Genomic DNA, 25677 nt, shown 5'->3' with positions numbered 1-25677 from the left:
CCATGAGGTCCTCCTCAGTTTCAGCAAGCAGGGTTGTGTCATCTGCATAATGCAGATTGTTAATAGATCTTCCACCAATCCTGATGCCACAATTCTCTTTTAAAAAATTACAGTACATAAAGGGCGAGAAAACAAGTTTAGAAATTTAACTACCTTTTCCTTAATAAATAACCCACCTAGAAAACAAATATATTTGAACAACTTAGCGCTTGCTACAGAAGGTCAAGGACTGCAGTCTTCAATATGAATTGAAGCTCAATATCAAGAAAACAAAGATTCGCACCACTGGACTAATTGGCAGCATCAGGATGGATGGTGAAGAGTGAGATAGTTAACAGTTTTAGTTTGCTCGGCTCCACAGTCAACACTCTTGGTAACAGCAGTCAGGAAATCAGGAGACGAATTGCATCGGGAAAGTCAGCTGTGAGGGACCTCTCAAGAGTACTGAAGTGCAATGACGTCAGGCTGGGACCAAAGTGCGCCTGATCCAGGCTATAGTCTTTGCAATTACGTGCTATGCATCAGAGAGTTGGACAGTGAATAGGGATACTAGAAAGAGAATTGATGCCTTTGAATCGTGGTGCTGGAGAAAAGTGTTGAATATACCATGGACTGCCAGGAGAACAAACAGGTTTTTCCTGGAGAGGGTGAAGCCAGAATGTTCCCTGGAGTCAAGGATTCTCAAGCTTCATCTGACATACTCTGGGCATGTTGCAAGGAGGGACTGGTCCTTGGAGAGGGACATCATGTTTGGGAGAGTGGAGGGACGGCACAGGAGAGGAAGACCCTCGATGAGATGGATCGACTCTCTGAGTGGTGGGAATGAATGTGTTTGAGACAGCGAGGTTGACACAGGATAGAACGGCATTTAGAGCTCTAGTACATAGGGTGACTATGAGTCGCAAATGACTCGATGGCACATAACAACAAACAACGCTACACAACCACATTGCTAGATGCCATTAAGTCGACTCTCAGAGACTCTGTTCAACACAAGGTTCCATCTTCACAATCACTCGTGTGTTTGTGAGTCCAGTGTCAAGCTCTGTGTCAATCCATCTTCCTGTTTTGCTCTCTCTGTTGCCACAGCCGACAAGTAATTGTGCTGCTAACCCACAAACTGCACCTTTGGCAGTTCAAATCACCGCAGCTCCTTAGGGGGAAGGCGGGCAGGCTCCTTCCACACTTTTTACCACTTTGGAAACCAATGGAGGGCCAGCTATGAGTCGGTTCCACCTCGATGGCAGTGAATCTACTTTTTTAATGAATCTCAGTTTTTAAAGAATCTCCTTAACCAAGCATGATATCCTTCTCCAGGAACTTGTCCTTCCTGATGCACGTCCACCTGTAGTTCATAAATATTTTGACAGTTGAAAAGGGCAAGGGCTAATTAACTCATTAATATAAAGCAATGTGAGGCTGAGGCTAAATCTCAGGTTAGACTGAACTGTCAAAGTGGTTTGACTTTTTGGTACATTTTCAATATAGAGTTTGTAGGCTTAATTTAATGTAAAAGGGTTAACTGAGCACTCAATTTAATTAAGAGTACAAAACCTTGAGTAATTGTTGTTGTTAAGTGTCATTGAGTCGAATACAACTCACAGTGACTCTGAACAATAGATCTGAACCCTGTTCTCTATCCTCACAATGTCTGACATACTTGAGTCCCCTTCTGCAGTTATTGTGTCAATCTTCCTGGTTGAGGATCTTCTCTCCCTGTCCCTCCACCTTCTCAAGCATGATGTCCCTCTTCAATGAATAGACTCTCCTAGCACCATGCCCAAAATTTGTGAGATGAAGTTTATCGTCTTTGCCTTCGAGGAGCACTCTTGTTGCACCTTCTCTAAGACTGACCCAGTTATTCTTTTACTAGTCCCTGAGGAGGTATTCACTACTCTTCTCCAGCCATAGTTCAAAAGCATCAATTCTTTCTTGGTCATCCTTATTCACTGTCCAGCTCTTAGACACACAGCAGTGACTGAAAGACATTGACCTAAATTAGGCACACGTTAGTCTTCAAGCTGCCATCATTGCTTCTCAGTAACTTGGAGAGGTTCCCGACTACAGATATTCTCTGTGCCAAAGATTTCCTGATCTGACTGCTGATACCAAGTGTATTGATTGTGGGTCCAAGATATGAAGTCACTGACAGTATCAATACTTTCTCTATCTATCTTGATGTTGCTGGTCATCCCACTGGTGAGAAATTCTGTTTTCCTGATGCTGAGATGCAATCCATTTTGAGGGCTGCAGTATTTATTTTCTGCAACAAGTGTTTCAAGTCCTCCCTCTCAGCAAGCAGGGCTGTCATCTGCATAACTTGGGTTGTTGATGAATCTTCTCCAATCCTGATGCCACATTCTTCTTCAGAGTCCAGCTTCTCAAATAATTTTCTCAGCATACAGGCTGACTATGTATGGGAAAAATATACCACCATGACACACACCTGCCTTAATTTTAAACCACACAGGTTCCCTTGCTCTGTTCACACAATAGCCTCTTAGTTGAGGTGTAGGTTTTGCATGAGCACAATCAAGTGTTCTGAGATACCCATTTTTCTCATTATCCATAATTTGTTATGCTTGTTATAAGTTATATTTCTTACAGCTTTTAGAGGGAATCCTTATTTGTTGTTGAGTCTGAACCAACTCATAGCTGACCCTCCAGCAAGCTTTTAGAAGTTGTAAATTGCACTGAAGGTACTGTCCATCTTCACCTTGGAGCAGCTGGTAGATTTGAACTGCATGCTTTTGGGTTGACTGTGCTTCTCCTTACCCACTCATAGGTTGTCAGAGTTCCTGAGTAATTGTTGTATGTGGTATCAAAGAAATGGATTAAACACAAATATGCAGTTGTACCTACTGTCACAGAAAGACTGCATCAAAAATTTGCATACTTAGAATTAGCAGACTGAAAATGCTGAAAACCTATTTGTAGAGGGAATCTCTGATTTGAACATACTGCATAACTACTGTCTGCCTCTAAGGTGATTTCTTAAATGTCGTATTAGAAATTAAGCTTTATAATACTATCTTAAAAGAATTTTCTACCCCATTTCCTCGTCTCCACACCACCCCTTTTATTAAATGGCTCAAACTGTGAAAACCTAAGAAAAACAGTTTGTAATGATGAAGCAGGCCATAATTACCTCGTCTGAGCAGTTAGGTGGACAGGGCAAACGTTTCCCTTCTTTTAATGTATTCACAAGTCTTGTTACTGTCATCTGGCCATGAGTTGGGCCTATCATTTTCAGGAACAACTAAAGTAAAATAAAACCAATTAAGATGCTTTATTTCATGCATATGAATATAAAAATCAACTAAAAGAAAAATGAAATCACTAGTGTTAACAGAAAATTAGAGTAATAAACTTTCCTTCTTAATTTGACATAAAAGATAAAAACCCTCAGTCTAGCTTTCAGTTATGAATTAGTCAGCTAACAAATGTCTCAGATTCGGTCTTCCCCTCCTTCCCAAGGAGCTAATCTTGTTCAAATGACATCTGGGGATAAACAACACAGGCCACTTCCTACCCAACACTACCTCTCCTTACTCCATTCTCACACAGAATTGTTCCTGATCTCCTTATGCAGACAATATCCTTAAAAGTCCCAATTTTGGGCTCCTAGTGGAACTAAGACATAAAGCCACAAATAGTAGTCTAGTAACAAAGCAAATTAAATAGAAAAGTGATACTTTCCCTACTTATAATAATACATGTATTTGACCCACAAAGCTTAAGAAGCGAAAGAAGGGTGGGCTGAGTACAAGGTTCTGGTGGAGAGAGAAGCAGAGCTCACCGCCATGGGGCTGGAGTCCGAATCGCAGTAAGTGAGCAGCTCATGCAGGGTCACCCCAAAGGACCAGACGTCAGAGGCGATGTAAAATTTACACTGAATTAAGCATTCTGGAGCATACCTGAAACAAAGCAGAATATGAAACTTACTTCCTGAGAAGGATATTCCAACACACAGATATTAGGGAGTCACTCAGAAAAAGAATTTCTTTGGTTTTTATTATTTGTTGTTGTTGAGTACCACCAAGTCAGTAGCAACCATAGCTCACCCTCCAGCAGGTTTGCAGAGGCAGTAAATAGCTTGGAAGGAGACTGACTGCCCATCTTTCCCACATGGAGCACTCGGTAGATCTGAACTGCATGCCTTTTCTTAGTATTTACTATTGGATTTAATATTCAAGGCATCTAAGTGTAGCTGCAGCCAGAGTACTCCTTGGAGGCAAGGGTGGCACAGCATCATCTCTCATATTCTGGACATGTTTCTAGTAGAGGCTCTTCCTTGGAAAGGGACATCATGCTTGGAAAGGTGAAGGGTCAGTAAAAGAGAGGATGATCCCTAACAAGATGAACCGACACAGTGACTGTGGCAATGGGCTCAAGTGTATCAGAGACGATGAGGACGATGCCCAATAGTAAAGGGTTCAGATCTGTTGTTCACCAGGTCATTATGTGTCTTACTAGTACCTAAAAACAGTATCAAGCAGTGAGAGAGACACTAATCATGTCTGCTGCTGTGGGACACATCTGTCATACGGAACATTAGCCCTTACAGCCTTTCAGTCACACGCATTTGCCTCAGTTAAGCCAGGACTGTGCTCGTCACTCCACTGTGCTCACATTCCCTGTGAAATTCTCACTGTGGAGGAGGCTGACAAGCAGGAAGTTTTACATAAGCAGTCAAATGCCCAGGTCGGAGTTTCTCTACAAGCTAATGAGTCAGCAGTGGCCTGGTCACTGCCAGATCCTCTTTGATATTACCTACTTTGGTGAAAGACATCCAGCTGCCCAAGCTAGAAACCTGTTGTTGTTTGTTATTAGGTGCTACAGAGTCGACTACAACTCTTAGTGATCAGAGCTCTGAACCCTGCCCTATCCCAAGCCGACCTCACCACCCCCATTGTTACAGTCACTGTCAATCCATCTCATCAGGGTCTTCCTCTCCTACAATGACCTACCCTTCGAGGCGTGCTGTCCTTCTCCAAGGACTTCATCTAACTTCTCTCAGAAGCTAGAAACCTAGCAGTCCCCATATCCAACCTACTCATCTCTTAACTTCCACTGTCACTGTCCTAACCACGACCCTTGGTCTCACTGTTACTGGTTCTGGCTTGGATTGTTAAAGCAGCTTCAGGTGACTGCGGTCTTTCTCCCCTCTCTTCCAAAGTGATCTTTTCCTTTAAAAACCAAAAAAAAACCTCTCCATCTTTAAAGCTCCAACATCCCACTGCTTTTGGGATAGAGTTCAGTTCCACACTCACAGCTCGGCTGCCCCTAAGAACTCCCCATGCTATAAAGTCAGACTCCTAGCGACCTGCCGTCAGGTTTCTGAGGCTGTAAATCTTAATGACAGGAGACTGCTCATCTTCTTCCCAAGCAGCAGCTGTTGGGTTTGAATCTGTAGGTTGGCAGCTTGACATGGTAAACACTGTGCCAAGAACACCGGTCCACACCCCTCTGGTAGTTTCCACCCACCAGCAGCTCTGCAGGAGGAAGATACGTAGTTTCCTCTTAACATTTACAGACTTGGAAGCTCGATGGATTATAAGTCAGAATCAATTCAATGGCAGTGGGTTTTGTGATTTTGAAGAACGTGCCACTGCAGGATCCATACAGCTAGTTTTTGCTTCTGTGACCTGCACCTTTCTTACCTTATTCTTGTTAGTCACCCAAGCCTTCTTCCAACTTTATTAATAAACTCCTTTTATTCTTTGAGGCTTCATCCAGAAAACCAAGTGTCATCTATCATCACACCAAAAAAATGCCCGTCTTTCTCACTGAATGTTAAACTCAGTCCTGCTGACTATTTTATCTCCAGAAGTGGAATATGGAGTATGGCTTGATAGGGATTTGTGTAACCAGTGAAGAGTGGGAGAGGCCTGTGAATGAACCTAGGGGCTGCTGTTAACTTTCCCAAGGTGTGGAGGGGAATCCTGAACTTTCCCCTGGATAGGGTTCCAGGCTGGGAGGCAGCAGTCAATCAGGGTGTGGCCGCCTTGACAGAAAGCTCCTGGTATTTCAGAAGACCACCAGGTCACCTACGGATGTTACTCCGCTTTGCCCAGGATCTCCGGGCATCTGTTCAGTGACTCCTGTGTCACCCTCTTCTTACTCCCTCCTTCTGTCTGCCCCCAGCCCCTCTCCTGTGCTTGGAAAGGAAAGAAGAGGAATCAGACCTCCTCCCACTGCCAGTCTCGGGAACTGTGTGAGCTGGATGCCCTCGCCCTGGGAGCTGAGGGTGGTCAGGCTTCTCCGATTTCTCAGAAGACAGTGAAGTGCAGGCATTTCTGGGTGGATTTCTTTAACTGAGAAACCCTCAAAGATATTTTCTGATGGCAAACACTGATCAGTTCTGAAAGTGCTCAATCTTAACTCTGACTCAAACTGAAGCAATGCGAGACATTAAATAACTCAGAAAGGCCTACCAAAATAGGGTAAAACTTATGAAACATGGATGATATCAAGCTGCAATTAATTCAGATACCAAAACACAGGGCTGTCCCGGTCATCCTTGACTGTGTAGTACTCCTTGTCAGTTTCAATTGCTTTGGTTAAACCGAAGTCTCCTATTTTCACTTGGTGTTCACTTTCAACAAGAACATTTCTTGCTGCCAGATCTCGGTGAACATACTGCCGAGAACCCAGATAGTCCATCCCCTAAGGAAGAGGGCAAAGCACATTGTAAAAAGGTTATTTCAGATTGCATTTTGTATTTACCACTTACTAATAACACATTTTAAAAAATCATTTCATTATCACTGGGAAATCTGAGGCAGGGCATGCAGCACCATAGCAAAGACAACTTTTCTACCCAAATAATGTACAGCAAAGTAAATGCAGTACAATCATTTGCAATCATTGCAGTACATGGCTTCCTACTTTTGGTCCAACTACAATCCCACTGCCCAGGGCAGAGTACCAATATTTAAATCCTTAACATGTTCTGTTGTTGGTCTTACCTTGCAAATCTGCACAGCATATTTGAGCTGCTGCTTAAGGTTGATCTTGTTTTTATTCTTTGGAAGGTATTCCTTAAGGCTTCCGGAAGGCAGAAATTCCATGATGAGCTTAATGCCGTTTCCTCCTGTTTAGAGAAGCCACCCGGCATTGTTACTGCTGTGTACCATCAAGTCAGAACCAGCACATAGCTGACCCTCCAGTGGGTTTTCAGAGGCAGTGAACTGTCCAGGAGGAGACTGTTCATCCTTCTCCCACAGAGCAGCTGGTAGATTCATACCTTTGGGCTTGCAGTACAGTGTCTAACCACTAAGCCACCTGTGCTCACTTCCCAATCAGCACGAGAAGGCCAAATGAAGGGTCTGTGGGAGTGTCATGGGCACAGGACCTGAAGACCAAGGACTGAATTGACTTCAGCTGTACTCCGTAACAAAGGAAGGACAAGTTCTCTAAGCTCTTAAGTCCAAAAGATCAGGATCAGCAGTGAACGAGGACAGTAACACCTGTGCACCGACCTGTGACAGAATGAATCACCTCACCGAAAACAAGTCAGCCTTTGTTCTTGTTCTTGAGGTTTACTCTTTGGACTGTTTCGAGTAATTGAGATTGCCTTTTGTTGTCTGGGCCTAAAGACATACTGGAGGATTTGTGCTAATGAGTGAAAGACTGGCCAAATCAGGAGGACAGCCTAACCTTATGGCTTGGTATCAGCTGACCAAAGGGAGGGAGGGGTCAATGATTCAATCATATGCAGTGGTGCCCTTATCACGACTACTGAATGAAACCAAAACAACATTCTGAAACACAAGCTCCAGGAACTTCCTGGTTGGTGAAACACCAACAGATGTGGCAGGGTATCACATCCTCTTTGGGACATAAAGATCTGTGTTAGGAAAACCTTACAAATCTTGCCCCACTCATCTTGTCCTTATGCTAGTCCTTATTCATATCCTTTCACTATAATTAATCTGTAAGAACTTGTACTTTCTTTGAATTCTATAGTTGTTTCAGTTAATTATCAAACCCAAAGGAGTAGTGGGAGTTAAGAGGTGAAAATGAGGGAACATGTGGGAGGTTCCCTGAGTTTTCAGTTGGCATTCTGAATAATTAATGGCAAACTCTGAGTTTGCAGCCAAGAGATAAAGGGGTGCTGTGGAAATAAAAGTGTCATAGCAGGAGTGGCATCTGCTTCCTAAACAACATTCCTCTGGAAACTATGATAAATGACAATAGTTATAGAAAGGCTTCAGGCCTTTTTGTTCATAAGGTCGCCATGGCAATCAACAACAACAACAGGATTAAAGAAAAAAACAAAACAAAAACAACCAAACAAAATCAAACCAAACTAACTGCTGTTTAGTCAGTTCCTACTCACAGTGACCCTACAGGGGAAAAGTCAAAGCTGAAGTCATTGCCAGAGGGTAGGAACTGGCTCAGAGCTGACCAACCCCTTTAGTGGGCTTTCAGACACTGTAAATCGCATGCCAGGAGTCTGCCTAACTTTCCCCAGAGGAGCAACTGGTGGGTTCAAACTGCTTCTTGAGGATGGCTGCACAACTCCTCATCCACCAGGCCACAGGGCTCCCTTCAGGTGGAGTGGTGCTGTTCTGTGTCAAGTTGTAACCGACTCGTAGCTGGCTGCCTGGTGGGTTTTAAGAGGCAGTTAACCACAGGGGAGGAGACTGCCCATCTTTCTCCCAAGGAGCAGCTGGTGGAGTCAAACTGCATGCCTTTGGGTTGACAGTGAAAGTCCTTAACTTACCTTTATATGACTAAAGTTATATAAAAAGGGCTGCACTGGCAACCATTGTCAGAGATAACCGGAGAAGTGTGACAGTGGTTATTTGCTCAGTCTTCACACTTTGGAGAGTGGGTTTATGTCAGTTCGGATCTACAAACGCACAGGCATAAGCACTCACCAAAAAAATGTAGTGTTCTGTGAGGCATTAACAAATGTTAACTTTTAAAAACTATAAGCACCATCATTTCACTACCTATTTTTAAAGTACATGAGTGGTGTGCTGCCTAGAAAATAGATATACTTAATAATAAAAACTACTTGTCACCTTGATTTAAACAACTAGACATACAAATATCCCACTGCTGGAGCATAAGAATAGGCAGAGGAAGTTCTCCATTTTACTTAACAAACACCAGCATATCTGGAAGGTAAAGGCCAATCCCCATATGTGGGTGTATGAACAGCCTGGGAGAAAATGCAGGAATTAATTCCTGACAGCTTTCTAGGAGCTTCCAGCTGCTGTGGGAACCGGTAACACTGTCCACCACTTCAAAGCCCTGCATGCTTATGGGAGCTGCCGGCTAGTTCTGCCGACTGGTATAGTTAAGGCCAAGGACCACCTGCTCCATGCTGGCTGTTACAAGTCTACAGTCACGAGTCTTTCAACAAAGTTTCTGTGCAACATACCATCTTCTGTGCAGATCCCTTTGTATTTCACAATGTTCTCATGATAGAGGTTCCGTAAGATTTCTATTTCCTTTTTGAGATCAGCGATGTGGTTGCCTCCACTCTCGGGCTTCAGCGATTTGACAGCCACCTGCTCCCCAGTATTGTCCCCCTCGGGGTCATACCTGCAGAGCTCCACTTTCCCAAAGTGGCCCTGGAAGGAAAGAACTATGTTAACAAAGATCCTACAGCAGAGACTGGTAGGGGCTTCTCAAAGACCAGGAGATAACTACCATAACTTGTCAGTTATAAACCAGGGGGGTCCTACCAAGGTTCTGCTCACTTACCAGGTCCCCCTCCTCTTTGGCTTTGCATATCATCCCCTCTAACTCTGAGCTAAAACAAGGAAACACCAGGGAAGGGATACACTAATACATCAATGCTAGTTTCCATGGGATTGGAAACTACAGGAAAGGAAGGTTATTTTGGACTTAATGAGAAAACTCTGGGGAGCTCTGGTGGTGCAGTCGGTAGGGAGTTGTGCTGGTAACGTGAAGGCCATGCCTCACCAGCAGTTTGTATCTACAAGCTGCTCTGAAGAAAAAAAGACGACAATCTCCTGTGTGGTTTATGGCCCCGAACCCCACGTGGACGGTCAGCTATGCGTTAGTTCTGACTTAAGGGCTTGAGTTTCCATGTTCTTTTGGTTTTGTTGGATTTTCTTTTTCTTTATCAGACAATGTTAGGATTCTTTGAAAGCCCTGAGCGCAGGCTAGAGGACAGGCACCACTGTGTAGGTGAAGACAGCACTGCACAAGGAAACTTTAAATCTGAGCTAAGAGCTCACCATTGCTTAGTGGTAATCCACCAGTCCTGTGAGCGGGCTCCTGACGCAAGGGTGTAACAAAGTCCTCAGTGATGTTATGAGACATGAAGGGCACTGTGTTTGTGGAAATTGCAAGCACAGAGCCTGGCACCTAGCAGATGCTAAATCCACAACCTAGTCTTTGGTTAATTAACTGAACCACAGAAAATATATGTAAAAGATACAAATCCCAGGAGCTTCTCTAGCCATATAAACTTCCAGGAAGCTTCCGTTCATCATTCAAAGAAAAGCTGGTGTTCATTCCTGGCATCCTGCAGGGTAAATTTATCCTTCATTTAAGCAGCCTCACAGGATATATGTGTCCCCAGAAAAGCCAGAGAAAAGGATTTTTCTATTTCCCCCATATTGATCCCTATTTCCCTCCTATCTTTTTATTTCTCATCTTCTTTGATCCTTAGAGAGAAATCAAGTCTCTAAGGAGCTACAATGCCCTATGTGCATATAAAGTTATGTATGTTGTTGCTATTGTTGTTAGGTGATGTTGAGTACAACTCATAATGATCCTATGAACAACAGATCTGATTGCTGCCCTATCCGGTGAGACCACTGCTACAGTCACTGTGCTAATTCCCCTGGTTGAGGGTCTTCCTCTATTTTGCTGTCCCCCACTCGCCGCTCTCTTCTCCCACCTCTCCCCAACTTGCCAAGCATGAAGTTCTTCTCCAAGGAACAGCCTTTCCTATCGAAATGCTCATGTATATGTGCAGGCATATGCACTCTGTTACTGGCTTTGTTAAGTGGAAAACAGAAAACTCCTTGTAAGAAAGTGGTCCAAAGAAAATGCAGCAAGAGAATTTTTTTAACAAACACTGACCCCAAACTGAGAAAGGATGGAGCGTGGCTTTACAGGCAGAGAGGGGTATGTATAAGCAAAGGGTTATGTCATTAGCAATGATTCTGGTGCAACTTGCCTCTCCCAAGTCGCGTATCCGCTTCAAGAACCGCTTCTCAAAGTGCGTGGGATCCACCTCTGTTGCTGGCTTTCTTTCTGAAACAATGTCTGGATCTAAGAGGGAAAAATATAAATTCACAAGCAAATGATTATCAGTGACTCAAGGGTTCCTAGCTCATCCTCACTGTAATCTGCGTGCTGTAGTATCTATCTTGATTAAAAGAGCACTAGACACATATCTTGGGAGAGACTAAAGAGCATTATACTGAAATAATTCAGTCTCATAAGGACAAATACCGCACAAGACATTATTGCAAAAGCAGAAGGATGGCTAGTAAAATGTGTATGGGGGTCCAAGAGGGGAATGAGTGGGAGCAGAGGGCTGAGGATACACTGGGGTTGGGGGTGGGAATCACAGGAACACACAATTTGGTGAGTGGAAGAATGGGGAAAAGGAAATGGGAAAGATCTGGTGGGAACCAGAAGACAGGGTAATGGTGGACATAGTCCAGGGATGATTAATTTTATAAAACACATGTATGGGACTGATTGCATGAAACATGAGCTCAATGAAGGAAAGTGTGAAACTCAAATACAAAAGAAGAGCACGAGACAGTGTCTTACTCTGCTCTTCAAGTTTGTTAATGTCTCTCATGATGGCTCGGAAGAAGGGCCTCTGGTTGGGGTCGTAGTTCATGCAGCGGGTCATCAGGTCAGCCAGCTCCTTACAGGATGGTGTTACTGGCCTGCACCGACTTTCATAAAATCTCTCTTTCTGTGTAACAGCACAGGGAAGAAACGAATGGCATCAGTCACAGGTCAGAAGCAGTACCAAACCTTCATCCCCTCGACCTCTTTGTAAATTTTCTAAACGTGCGTTACTACTGTCTAAGTCAACCTTAGCAACATCTCAGTCATGATTGAAAAATGACCCACACTCAAGGAGGACAGGGGACTATGTCCCAGTCCCAAACATGCTCCACTACAGTAGAGGGCTACAACCTTTCTGGAATATGATTTGGAAACTGGCACCAAAAAAAAAAATAAATAAAAATAATCATCAAACTTTTCTAACTTTTCTGGCTCAGTAATTCTATTTAATAAGTCACAAATAAACCAGATGTAAACACAGATTTATATATACAAGCATTCCTTATGGAATTAGATAGAACATTAAGAAATTCAAAGCAATATCAGTATCGGTAAATTTAATAAAACAACATCTACAATAAATTTGTAATAATCTCAGAATGCATTTAACCTTGTAAGCAAGTACAATATTAAAGAAAAACATTCAGGAAATAAAGCTGTAAATTCTAGATCTTCTTAACTTTGTTTGGAAAACACACACAGACTAGACATTAATATGCCTAAATGACTGCCGGGATCAAATTTGGAAGAAATATGGCAACTCTTATAATTTTTTATAGATTTCTAGATTTTCCAAATTGTCTACAACCGTTAACCAAAATTCAGATACAAACAATTGATGCCATTTGGAAAACTTTAAGCAAAACAGAAAACAAAGCAAAACAAACAAACTAAAAAATTAAGTAGAATCATTGCCCTGAGGTTCCTGGTGTGCAGCTGGGCCCCAAAGGGAACAGCTAGCTACCTCCTCGCTTCTTCCCTTCGGAGCCTCTACTCTTCCACAAGTAAATATGGAGAGAGGTTCAAGCCTCAAATATTTTTGTTTGTAGCTGTGGGTACTATTTTAGGCTACCTGTACCTCAGTCAATGTATCTGTACAATAAAGGCAATTATACTGCCCTTCCTAACTCACAATCAACTTAAGTATTGTTTGCTAAACTCTTATTGTTACTTGAGCCTAACTCCTCTCCTAGGTCCTAAGCTGTTAAGGGAAGGCCAAACCTGTATCTACTTTATCTGGAGTTCCCAGCCTTCCCCAGGGGCGAGGACTGGCACACGGTGGGTGTCAATTCTGTTCAATAGGCATTGAATAAACAGGGACTTCATTCTCAGAAAAATGAACCCTACTATAAGGATTCATTGCATATGGACTGTGGGCCACATGTATTAATCTTCACATCAGCTCTTCTGGGGGGTGAAACTGAGGCTCAAAGTTAAATAAAGTTGCAGGGTAACTCAGTTAGTAAACCTGGGCAGGCAAGCCAAGCCCACACCCATCTCCTCTCACCATGTGAGGCTTCCAGACAGCTCCCCTGAGGTCTCTGAGTGGCAAAAGGGTCCTCACCAAACCCAACCACTGGAGAAGATCTGCTCACCTCAATCAGGGTCTTGTCTTTCAGGGGGATCTCGCCATTGTAGCAGATTTCCCAGAGTGTGGTCCCGAAGCTCCACTTGTCGGCAGCCACGCTGAGGTTCTTACAGTCTTCAACACACTCAGGAGCGATCCACGGGATTCGTTCTATGCACTCTGGAAGGACACAACAGACACACTTCCAGATCAGCTTCTAAGCACCGTTATCTGGGGGCACTGGGAGCTTTCTTCAGCCTAACTACTCTGTCAAGCAGCCTTTGAAATAGTACCATGGAACATGGCAACATCAGCCTCCTGGGAAGGTCCCTAAACATGAACTCTCTCTAGGTTCCTCCACACGGTGCTTCCAATCCAGCAGGGCTGAATTAAGGCCAGCAGATGTGTTCATCTATCACATGCTCCCCAGGAGTCTTCTAAAGCCTTAGTCGAAGAAACGGCAAAGTGTCCTATAAACAGAAAGCTGGGAGTCAAAAGCTTAAGAAAGAGAAGGAGGAAAAAAGAGAAGGGATGAGTGGAGGGTAATATATGCAGAAGTAGGTGTGTGCTGATGGCAAGGACCCTGTACAATGACCCTGCCATATCCTATCAGCTTTAGATTTCTTTTCTTTCATTTGAGACAGAGAGAGAGTGAGGGGAGCAGAGTCAGAGGTAAAGAAGTGGCACATGCCTTGCCCACAGCTACTCTGTAGCTACATTTCTGGATCTTAGTCAATGTTCTCAGCAGAAATTGCTGCCATGTCTGCTGGGAAAGCCCCTTCAATAAGCATAGGACCAACCCAGCCCACCCTATGTCCTAGCCAAGCAGCCTGGAACCAGAGGAAGTGAGCTGGTGTGGCGCTGTGAATTCAAGAAAAGCGGGTCAGGCTTCTGTGGCCTCCTAGCGTGTCACTCCTCCCAACACGCATTGGCCTTACTGCTCCAGTGCAGGCGGTGGCCTTGGGGTACCCCCACTTGCTGGGCCTGGGGGAAATGCCACTGCTGCCCCGTCTCCTCCTGTCCCACCTGATGGAAGATTTCACTTTTGGGGAACCGAGACTTCTCCAGAGATTCCACAGTCATCTGTGTCTGTGTCTCAGACCCTCTCTGCCTCAGGAGAGCTGGCCAGACAATAAATGTCAAATTGGCACTATACTTACCAATTACTAAATCTTTACTAAAGGATCTACTCCATTCCCCTTCCAAGCAGTGAATGTTTAAGACCTTCATATAAGGTTTGTTTCTCATCTTAGTATCCTTTTAAATGGAATCCTATGAATGAATTACTGGGCAGAACTCTTAAGTGCCAAACCTTGCACTCAAGACTGGAAACAGAGCTGCCCAGGCCCAGCCCAACGCCAGCTCTGGGGAAAACTAGAATCCCACAGCTGGCCTATGAGCTTGTTCTTGTTGTTGTTAGGTGCCACTGAGTCAAGCACGGCTCACAGTGACCCTATGAACAACTTATCTGAACACTGTCCTACCCTGCCTCACAATCTCTGACACACTCAAGCCCATTGCTATAGTCACCATTTCAACCCACCTGGTTGAGGGTTTTCCTCTCCTTCACGGTCCCTCCACCTTCCCAAGCATGAAGCCAAAGAATAACTTTCCTGCATAGTGGGACTGCAGAGAGTTGGACAATGACTAGGGAGGATAGAAGAAGTGATGCCTTTGAGCTGTGGTGCTGGAGAAGAGTATTGAATGTACCACTTTGGACATGTTGTGAGGAGAGACCAGTCCTTGGAGAAGGACATCATGCTTGGGAGGGTGGAGGGACAGCGCAGGAAGGGAAGACTCTATGAGGTGGATTGATTCAGTGACTGGGGTAATTGGGATGGGTGTATCGAAGACAGTGCGATTGGCACAGGACAGAGCAGAGTTTAGGGCTGTTGTACATAGGGTTGCTATGAGTCGCAAGGAACTCGACAGCACATAACAACAACAATCTAGTAGGACTCATTTCAATGTCTCAACAAAGCATGCTTATCGTATTAAAAGTAAAATAAATATGGAGAATGGCTATACTTACAAAAAACTGAAACAAACCCAGAGCAACAGCTCAAGTAAAAGTATATAAAGGTACCTCCCCAAACTCCTCAGCAACCACAGTGGATTTCAAAGGGGACACAGGGCAGACACAGCTGGGCTCCTCTGTGCCACCCCATGTCTTGTACACAGCTCCTTCACCAGAAGGGCCAGACTGGCCTCCAGTAATCCATCTGTTTCTTCCATGGCACAGGGAGCTCCCTGAGAGCAGGAGTGACCCTCCTCGGCTCCATATCTCCCTCTGCCTCAAGGGCACACAGCAGGAGCTCCCGTCTAAAAGGAAACAGGACCCAGCCACACTCTGCTTTCTGGCCTGACTCGCGGCACAGGCAGGGCTCAAGGGAAAGGGAGACAAACCTTGTCGTGTCAGCACAGTGATGGGGATACCAGGGTCACTGAGCTTGATGAATGGGCCGCATTCACTATCAATGCCCTCTCGAGCCAGGAGCAAGTTTTTAGTGCATACATTTCCATGGACCAGATCTTTATCCTCCTGCAAATGGAAAAGTGCGCGTTCAACAAAGCTGCCAAAAGTGATACCCTTCCTTCCTTCTACCACATTTGCTATTTCTAACACTATTTCTAAGCTCACCTCTCCTCCCCCCAGCTAGAGCCATAACCGGCAGCCCAGCCCTCGCATCAATGAACGGTGTCACCTGGGTGCTTACACGACGTCTCTCAGCTCCTGTTTCCTCATCAGTGAAACAAGATTAATAGTGGAGCATATTTGGTAGGGCTTTTTGTGAAAATTCAGTTAACTAAAATCTCAGGAAAATGCCCAAACATCTGCCCATGAAAAGCATTCAATAAATGTCAGCTACTATTAATGGTATTGATTAGGGAGCTGGGGGGGAATAGACTTTAGGGAATTCTGCTGCCAATCCAAAAGCACGTAGTTCTAGTCCACTCACTGCTGTTCTATGAGACATTCTTTATGGGCAAGCTCCTCTCTTGTGATTTCTAAAACAAAAACTCCTCTACATTGCTGTGAAGTTGGAAGCAACGCAGTGGGAAGCTGGCCCTCCAGTGGGTTTTCAGAGATTGTATGTGGCATGGAAGGAGACTGCCCATCATCTTCCTGCAGAGTGGCTGGTGGTGGATTCATACCACTTGCCTTTGGGTTGGCAATACAACTCTTCACCCGACAGGTCATCAGAGCTCCCATGAAACTCACAGCTTCCAAAAACCTAGTGGAGTGTCAGCTGTGAGTTTGTTCTGGTTTGACGGCAATGAGTGAATTTTTGAGAATGATAGTTAAGAATGATGGTAATCATTCATTCATCATTACCACACAATTTCTGCTCTTACCACACACTGCAATACAGATGTCAGTCCTCTGATCAAACTTACCTTTGATACAGGATTCATGTGCAAGTACAGGGAATAAATCACTAGTACCAGGTGCACCTGATTTTAATCACAGATCCCTCATTCTATGGAACTTGAGATCGGGGTCCCATAAGCCTGCTTCACGAGCACCTTCTTCCTTGCTAACCTCTACTAGGGCGATCTGGTTCCTGAGGGAACCAACAGGGAACCAACATGGGAAGAGTCTTACCAGGTAACTCAGGGCGCTGGCCAGCTGTTTGGCGACTTTGAACTTCCACGGTGTGGTGAGGGCATCACTTTTCCGGTGCATGAAGAGATCCAGAGGCCCCCCTTCCACAAATTCTTCCACCATGATATCTACAAGCAGAAAAATGACCATATCTAGAATCTTCTAGACAATCTGAGGAAATGAACCTATTCATCCCTTTATAAAATCCCACTTTATTTTCTTTTTAAAATTTGTTTTATTACTGGTAACAGGGTTTTATCAGTAATGGCCTATTGCTGTCTATAAGTCTTGCACAGCCTCTGTGTTCTATTTTTCTTTAGTGATACTATGTTAATCATCTCTTATTTTATATAGCACTTTCCCTTCATCCAACTTATTATGTGTCCATCAACTACTTACTATTTATTCACTCTTCTACTTTAACTCTGGATGACCTTGAGCAAGTGAGTTTTTGAGTCTCAGTTCCCCATCTGTGAATAGGGGACAGCAACACCTACATCTTACAGAATTCTGGGGATTTTAACTTAAGGCTAAAAACCAAAAATTCCTCTTCCTCTACATTTACCAAACAGAAATTCAGGCTGACCAGACTGGTTTTCTGCTGTGTTAGCCAAAAAGGAGGTGAGGAGCAGAGCCAAAGAATCATCGTCTCAGGAGAACAACAGTCAGAGGAAGACAGAGCCTGTCTGCAACATTCAGGCCAAGCTGCTCAACATTCAGCCCCGCACTGCACTGCTCAGCGCTGCACTCGCCCACTGTTCAACCTGCCCAGAGTGGTTTCCGCTGATTCTGAGGGCAAGGACTTGGCTTTACTTGTCTCAACCTCAGGATATAGACAGTGTGGAGCCAGGGTTGACAAGAAGCAAACATTTAAGGGAAGAGTAAAATATGGTGAGTTTTTGTTCCATGACCACTATTAACTTAAAATTACAAGATTTGCCCAGTATCTTGCTGTCCTCAACTACAAAAAGGAAGGCAAGAGGCCTGGGCAACAGGAAGGAAGCATCATCCTCCAGTCATCTTCAAAGATCAATGAACACATCTATGCACCCCAGTCAGGACCCATCATCTCCTTCAGAAAAGAACATACTTACTTTCCACATCTCGGACACAGACGCCATAGAGGTACACAATGTGTTTGTGAGAGACCTGTCTCATCATGCTGGCTGCCTCAAAGAAGGCCTGTGGAAGAAGAGAACAAAAGGACTTCAAGTTTGAGCTTCTACTTATCTGATCCCAAAGGTGCTCTGCTGAGGGGACAGTCAATGGATCCCAGGAAGGCTCACCACTATCACCACCCCAGGTCCTAAATCTTGATTGTACAAAAGAGTTTACTTCACAGCTGAACTGGGACAGGAGGTTTTAGAAAATCTAATAAAATGAAGCTAGCTGACGCTGCTTCCCTGGAGGGTAATGCCAACTCTCTCTTTTAGTCACCTCGGGGAAGTAAAGAGTCTAACACTGTATTAGTGTAAGAGAAGAGAAGCACTAAGGCAGCAGATCCCAGCTTGCCATTATCACCCCACCAATTCGTGAGATCCTGGCCAACTCAATTCACTCCCCTGGGTGTCTGGACTGTGAAATGCCAGCTCTGGTGCCTCTCAACGATCTGAGCCCTGGGGCTCTGCAGCACTGTCTGGGGCCTCTCTTTAGGGAATTGGAAGTGGATGGGATGGGTAAGCAAGTGTGAAGGGCTGCTCAACCCACTTCAACTTCCACCTATTTTCATTTCTGTAACATACTGGTCTAGCAGAGATTATATCGGAAATAACTCTGAGCAAAATCGAAGTTTGAATCAAAATAAAAGTGAAAGTTTCCAAGTTCAATGTGTTCCAACAGCTCCTGGAAATGGGAGACTGGAAGGGGTTGGGATAAGACACTTGCCAGAGAAATGTCCCTATGACTGGGATCTAAGACTTTGAGGATGACTTTTATTTTCTTCTCTTCGGAAATCCCCTCGTCATCCTTGTAATCCACCAGGGTCCCAGAGTAGATGTGGGTCCGTGTGCCTCTCCCAAGGTGTTCACCCTGAGGGAGAAAGTAGAATGCAGGGTGACCTCAATGCACAGCATCAGCAATGGACAGAAAAGTGCACAGTAATCTGAATGAGATGGGTAAAGGTAAACGAAGCCAGCATTCACAAGCTCCCAGTGCCTTATTCTGGTCAGGCCTCCAGAGGAAACAAACAGCTAAGAGGCCAAACACAGATATTGCACTTTCTGGGCCCCAGGAGACACTCCTCACACTTCCTGAATTGCTCTTTGCCTGTTGCATGTACTGTCAACATGCAAATATTCGTAGTGGTCAGCCACATTAGCCCTCGCTCCTAAGGCCTCCAGACTGAAGAGTGGACACAATCGTGGGTGCCAAGAGAAAGGGCAGTTTAACTAGCAGGTGTTCTTTTACCATGTGCACTACTTTCTGTAAATAAGAATAAGGGTACCAAGTCAAGTGATTCTTGTAACACTCTAATGAGGAGGTAACTACACAAAGGCACCTGGCATAGTCAATCTGCTGAGCCACTTTGCTTTGTCTGGTCGCACTCTAAACCAGATGCTCACTATCTCTCACACTTGAACTGTTCCTTTTCTAGGCATCTATCCTGCATGTGTGTGTGAGTATGCTAAAATCTATGATGAAAATTACTGTTTTCATTTGCTAGGGCAAACCAACCTTTAGAAGTAAAATTATAGCAGAAAAATAAAGACAAAAATATTTATGTACGAGCCTACTTGTGTTAGCTCTATTTGGAATTGCAAAAGAAAAGAGGTTGAAGGGGAGCCCTGTTGATCTAGTGGCAAGAAGCTGCATTGCAATCCCAGAGGTGCACAGTTCGAATCCACCAGATGCTCTGCTGGAGAAGGAGGGACAATCTCCTTCTGTACCAGTCAGATCTGATTTTACGGTACATGCACAAAAAATAATAAAATAAATAAAAAAGAAAAGAGGTTGAATTTCACCTCTAGGGAACTGACTGAATAAATTTAAGGTATATTCAGAGTGGCTATTATTGAGGTCACATGAGAAGCGTTAAATGTCATTGAATAGTCCTCATTTTATAGATTTGTCTTTCAAATAATGTAAATATCTTATTAATTATAACATATTTTAAAGGAAATCCTAAAAATCTAAAGTGAAATAAAACATAACCCTAAGTGTGTACCAAACCAATGGTAGAACTACATACACAGAAATCACTCCTAGTAATGAGTCATTTCTTTCACAGAAACAAGTAATTTCTTTCACAGAAATGTTTTTGGGACAAAAATAAAATGAAAAAAAAAAAACAAAAAAACAACTCTTCAAAGAGTTTTCGAGAAAGCACAGTTATTGGTGGTGTTTGTAGTATTGTTGCTATTATCATTATTTTCCCTACGAGACTGTGATAACAGGTAGCATGGGATGAAACAATGAGTCCACTGTCATTCCTCAGAGCTGTGGCTTTCAAGCATGAGAGAAAGTACAAATTTCAGTTAGATAAGGTTAAATAATAAAAATCTGAGAGTGGTCATGAATTTGAGCTAGAAGCAGAATCTGAACAGATCATATATTTTAACTTAAAGAGACTCTGATTTTTGTCTAATGAAACGACCTAGAAAAAATGACAACAGTAGCAATAAAAATCTTCCTGCCGAGACTGTATTTCCAAGTACAATTTTCCATTACAAAGACTCAAGGCTCCTTGGAAAATGGCTAATTACAGGTCTAGGGTGGAAATATATAAACTGGGGAATTAACAGTCATATAAGAAAGCAAACAGCTCTGGACACAGCTCAGGTGCTAGCCTGACAAGGTGCCTCTCGCTGAAGTGGGAACACTCTGACAATCGATAAGGAAAACAGTGAAGAACTAAAATATATTCAATATTTAAATCTATGAGTCGATAATGATACTAAAAAAAGAAAACAGGACATGATCAAAATGAGTGACATGAAAAAGTCAGTTAGACGACCTATGTAAAGCCCTTAGCACAGCTGTCTCTAGGAACCCTTCTGACTTTTCTAACTATTTGGAAATCAAAAGGTGATTCATGAAGCTTAGATGATATCAAACTATTGTATTGACATTAGCCCCACAAATGTAAATTATAGTTCCATTATCCTAGGACACCCTTTAAACACTAAAAATGGTCTGTAGCCTATTGCCAGAGAATAAGCCCTGTCCCCCAGAGGAATATGCACAATCATTAATCAGGTATATTAATTTGCACAAATGCCATCATTTATCATCTGTCAGAGCAAAATGGTGATACACCCACTTCATCTGCCATGGTCTAGAAAGGTCCTGTGACGATTCATTAAAGTCAAAGCTCTCATGAAGCAATCCATCAGGGTTTTATGGGAAGCTGTGTTCCCCGAACATCCCGTAAAAGCCGTATCTTTTCAGAATAATCACTTTTCCCCAGAAAGGTTACTCCAGTGGCCAACCCACGGCACCATGGTGTCAGGATTCCAAGGCAGCCCTTAAAGGCCACTACGTATCTATCCCCCTGCTCGGTCTGTTCACGTTCCTTCACTCTCTCACACGTTGGTTCCTCTGCCTTTGCCTAAGTTACTTGCTGCTCATCTTCTGTTTCTCTGCTTCTATTCCACTTCCTCCAGGAAGTCATCCCTGTCCTCTCAAGAATAGTAAAGAAAGCCCTCTTTGATGTTCCCACAGCCAGTTACACTTTTCTACCTTAGGTGGTATCTTTTTGTTTTGTAAATAAAATTTTAATTGTGATTTTAACGAACATGTACAGAAAAGTTAGATTTTCATTCATTCATTCATTGTTACACATTTTACTCCCTCCAACTCCTTCCCCGACCTCAGTTCACTTTTTTAAAAATTTTATTAATTTTAATGAACATTTACAGAGATTTTGGATTTCCATTCATTCATTGTTGCACTTTTCTCCCTGCCTACTCCTCCCCCCACCCAGTTCACTCTTCTCTTTGAAAAGTAAAATTCCTTCATCGGTATACAACCCCCCCCCCCCCGGTTCACTTTTTAAAAATATATTCATTCACTGTTACACAATTAAGTACCTCCCTCTGACCCAGTCCTCTTTGCAATGATATATCTCTTCTTCTGGGCTGTTGTCATACTCTCGATAATGTAAATATCTGCCTGAGACAGACCAAAGTGCCTCTTCACTAGATGGTGTATTTCCCAAAGGTAGCAATTATAGCTGCACGTGTGAGCAGCTCAAGCACTGCTGGCTAGGTGAATGCTGAAGGGAGGGATCTGAGGCTCAGGAGAAGTGGAGGAGGAGAGAAAAAGGTACACTACCCTAACCCCTGCACACACACACCCCTAAGAACAGTCTGATCATCTCCAGGCAGCCCCCAAAAGACTGACTAACCACCTCGTTAAGGGGGGGAGGGGAAATGCCTGTGAGGAGCAAATCTTGGCACGTCACCAGCTGAACTGGCTTAACTAAGAAAGGAAAGTCTTGTTCTTTCTCTATTAGGATCCCCATACTCAGATTTTAGTTACCCCAAGACAACAAAAGTAAGCATTGACTCACTTGCATGATATCTTTTTTGAGGATTCTATCAAAACTCAGCTGGCTCATCGGGTAGACAGGCTGCCACTCCTGGGCTTTCTTCGTGGCCACCAGCAGATTGGAGATTTCTGTGAAGAGATTGGAGAGCTCTGTACAATAGCAAGGTACAACAGTTACCATACTGGAAGACAGGGCCTTGCACACTGGGGTTGTCCATGAAAAGTATTTTGGGAATCCCTGAGGATTTGTATGAACATACTGATTTCTTTTAATGAAGCAGATGTATTAGTCAAATGCAAGAGATGTTTCCCTTCCCTTTCTCTTTCCTGCATTCAAAGTCCTGATTCTTGAACTGTACACAGGTTTCCAGACAAGCCCCTTAAAGAGAATCTTATGTGCTCTTAGAGGTATAGTTCATGAAGGTAATTTCCAAATGCCACAAGGAGGCAATAGCAACCTAAGAATTGAGATTGACCTGTGGGTCAAATGACTCCAATGTGGTTCCGTAAATCTTTACTATCATGAAAGGTGGAGTTTCCCTGCCCTCTTTTACATAGCGTACATTTTCTGATTGATCTCTCTGTCCCAGCTTGTGGTCTAAGAGCTTTCTTCATATTAACTTGTTTATCCCCATGGCAATCCTATGAGGTGTATGTTGTTCTTATTTCCATTATATATGCTCAGGAAATGGTAATTCTGAGAGAGGAAATTACCTACCCAAGGTCAGACAGCCAGTAAGCATCAAATTTAGGATTCACACTGAAGTTTGGGGTTGCTGGAGTCTTCCCTTACCACACTACATGGCCCTAGTCATTACCTAGGGAGCACTCGTAGCCTAGTGACAAGAAACTGTGCTGCAATCTCAAAGGCTAGTGGTTCAAATTCATCAGCTGCTCCGTGGGAGAAGGATAGATAATCTCCTCCCTTACAATTAACTGCTTCTGAAAACCCACCAGAGGGTAAGCTATGAGTCAGTTCTGACACAACGGTAAACAACAAACAACTTTAGCTTATGGCAATACTATATACAGTGAATAAAACACCACCCAGTACAAAGACTACCAGTGTAGTCATTGTTGCTGCTGCTATGCCAATTCATGTAACAGGGGATCTTCTATACTCTCACCGGCTCTCTACCCAACCAACCAAATCTTCCTCCATCCAGAATGACATGCTCAATATGAGTGCCAAGACTGTTCTGCATAAGGCCTGCATTAATGAATTTTCAGAAATAGGACATCAGGCCTTTCTTCTTGGTGTGACTTAGTCAGGATGTGTACTTGTGTTGTAACCTGTGCACGAGTGACCCTGCTAATGAGGAGTTATCATTGGCATAGCTTCCAGAATCACAGGAACAAGCAAGCTTCCACAGTACAGCAAACTGGTAAGTGGGTAGTAAGATTAGTGAGTAGAAGTCCAAGATACTGAAGGGGGAAAAAATCCTAGCCTCACTGAAGGCACTGTTGAAAAACAAAGCTCCTGGGATTGACAGAACACCAACAGAGATGTTTCCACACTATATTTCTGCACATTACAAAGAAAAATGGTCCAACAGAATGTGGAAATTATCAAACAATATCATTAGCAGCACACCCAAGTAAAATTTTGCTGAAGGTAACTTAAAAATGGCTTGAGCAGTACAATAACAGAGAACTGCCAGAAATCTAAGCTGGATTCATAAGAGGACAGCAAACAACGGATATCACTATCGAAGACAGAAAGATCTTGGATGAACGCAAAGAATGCTAGAATGACATTTATCAGTGTTTTATTGAAGATGCAAAGGCATCTGACTGGTTGGACCATAACAAAAATTATGGCTAACATGGAGAATGGGAACTGCAGAACACTTAATAATGCTCATGCAGAACCTGTACACACTTCCAAGAGGAAGTCCTTTGAAAAGACTAAAGGGATATACTGTAAAGTTTAAAAGTATGAAAGGTGTGTGCCTGAGTTGTATCATTTATCCTTACTTACTCATTCTACTGGACAAATAACCCAAGAAGCTGGACTCTATGAAGAAGAATACATCATTTCTTCCTTTTACTTTACCTGCTCTATATGCTCTCACAAGCTTAAGAGGCTTTTACAACATCCATTTTGGTCTTTGTTATTGTTTGTCCTCTTTCTTTCTTGACTGTGAGATCTTAGAGCTATATGAAACCAAGGGGAATCAAGCACTGCCTGTATTCATTCCATCATTACAATCATTGCTGAGCTTGAGTTCTCTGGTGGAAGCCTGAGACCAAGTCACTGATAATCTTTCTTTCTCAATGACCCCCCCCCACCCCCACATTCCCACACAGCTCATCTTTCTGTCTGTCAAAGTACTTAGATGATGCCTCACTATTCTCCCTTCTGAAGCTCATGTTAGCTATACTTCTCCAACACAGATTTGTTTGTTCTTCAGGAAATTTGTGGCATATATATTTTGCCAAGATTATAATTCAAAAGCATAATTTCATTTTTGGTTTGTCCTCTTCATTGTTCAGCTTCTGCAAACATATGAGGCAACTGAAAGTAAGCCCGGCTTAGCTCAGGCACACCTTAGTTCTCAAAGTGACATGCTTACTTTTTAGACTTTACAGAGGTCTTCTGTAGCATATTTGCCCAGTGCAGTTCATCCTTTGACTTCTCAACTGCTACTTCCACAGGTACTGACTGTTGATCATAGTAAAACAAAATTCTTGACAATTCATTCTGTGTCCATTTATCATAATGTTGCTTACTGGTCCAGCTGTAAGGGCTTCCCTTTTCCTTGTTGTTGTTATGTGCCGTCGAGTCGCCTGCAACTCATAGCGACCCTATGTACAACAGTCCTAAACTCTGTTCTGTCCTGTGCCAATCTCATTGTCTCCGACACGCTCATCCTGATTACCCCAGTCACTGAATCAATCCTCCTCCTAGAGGGTCTTCCCCTCCTGTGCCATCCCTCCACCCTCCCAAGCATAATCCTTGCCTCTAAGGGGCAGCCTGGTTTAACCCTCTCCAGGATGAACCTGTTTGTTTTCTTAGAGTCCATGGTACATTCAATACTCTTCTCCAACACCAAAGCTCAAAGGCATCAATTCTCCTTCTATCCTCCTTAGTCACTGTCCAACTCTTGGATGCATAACAAGTGACTGCAAAGACCAGGGCCTGTATCAGATGCACCTTAGTCTCCAGAGAGTCACCATTGTTCTTCAGAACTTTGGAAAGGTCTCTAAG

At 43.4% G+C, this 25677-nt stretch overlaps 1 protein-coding gene across 1 annotated transcript in view; it reads right to left on the bottom strand.

The window, feature by feature from the left end:
* Positions 1–25677, bottom strand: part of JAK1 (Janus kinase 1) — a 67813-nt gene that overhangs the window by 1155 nt on the left and 40981 nt on the right. Inside the window, exons 12-24 of the mRNA XM_006879766.1 lie at positions 22489–22595; positions 18864–19007; positions 18074–18161; positions 16980–17107; positions 15779–15914; positions 13401–13552; positions 11779–11929; positions 11174–11268; positions 9398–9590; positions 6972–7096; positions 6497–6669; positions 3800–3917; positions 3149–3259 (exon numbers count right to left, since the gene is read on the bottom strand). Of these exons, the coding sequence (XP_006879828.1) occupies positions 3149–3259; positions 3800–3917; positions 6497–6669; positions 6972–7096; positions 9398–9590; positions 11174–11268; positions 11779–11929; positions 13401–13552; positions 15779–15914; positions 16980–17107; positions 18074–18161; positions 18864–19007; positions 22489–22595 (1721 nt within the window). The remainder of the gene's footprint in view (positions 1–3148; positions 3260–3799; positions 3918–6496; positions 6670–6971; positions 7097–9397; positions 9591–11173; positions 11269–11778; positions 11930–13400; positions 13553–15778; positions 15915–16979; positions 17108–18073; positions 18162–18863; positions 19008–22488; positions 22596–25677) is intronic.

This window comes from Elephantulus edwardii, unplaced genomic scaffold, assembly GCF_000299155.1.
Source record: "Elephantulus edwardii isolate Elephantulus edwardi_28Jun2011 unplaced genomic scaffold, EleEdw1.0 scaffold00005, whole genome shotgun sequence".
NCBI classification, from domain to species: Eukaryota; Metazoa; Chordata; class Mammalia; order Macroscelidea; family Macroscelididae; genus Elephantulus; species Elephantulus edwardii.
Note: the sequence above shows the minus strand (reverse complement) of the source record. Positions and strands in the feature narration are given on the sequence as shown.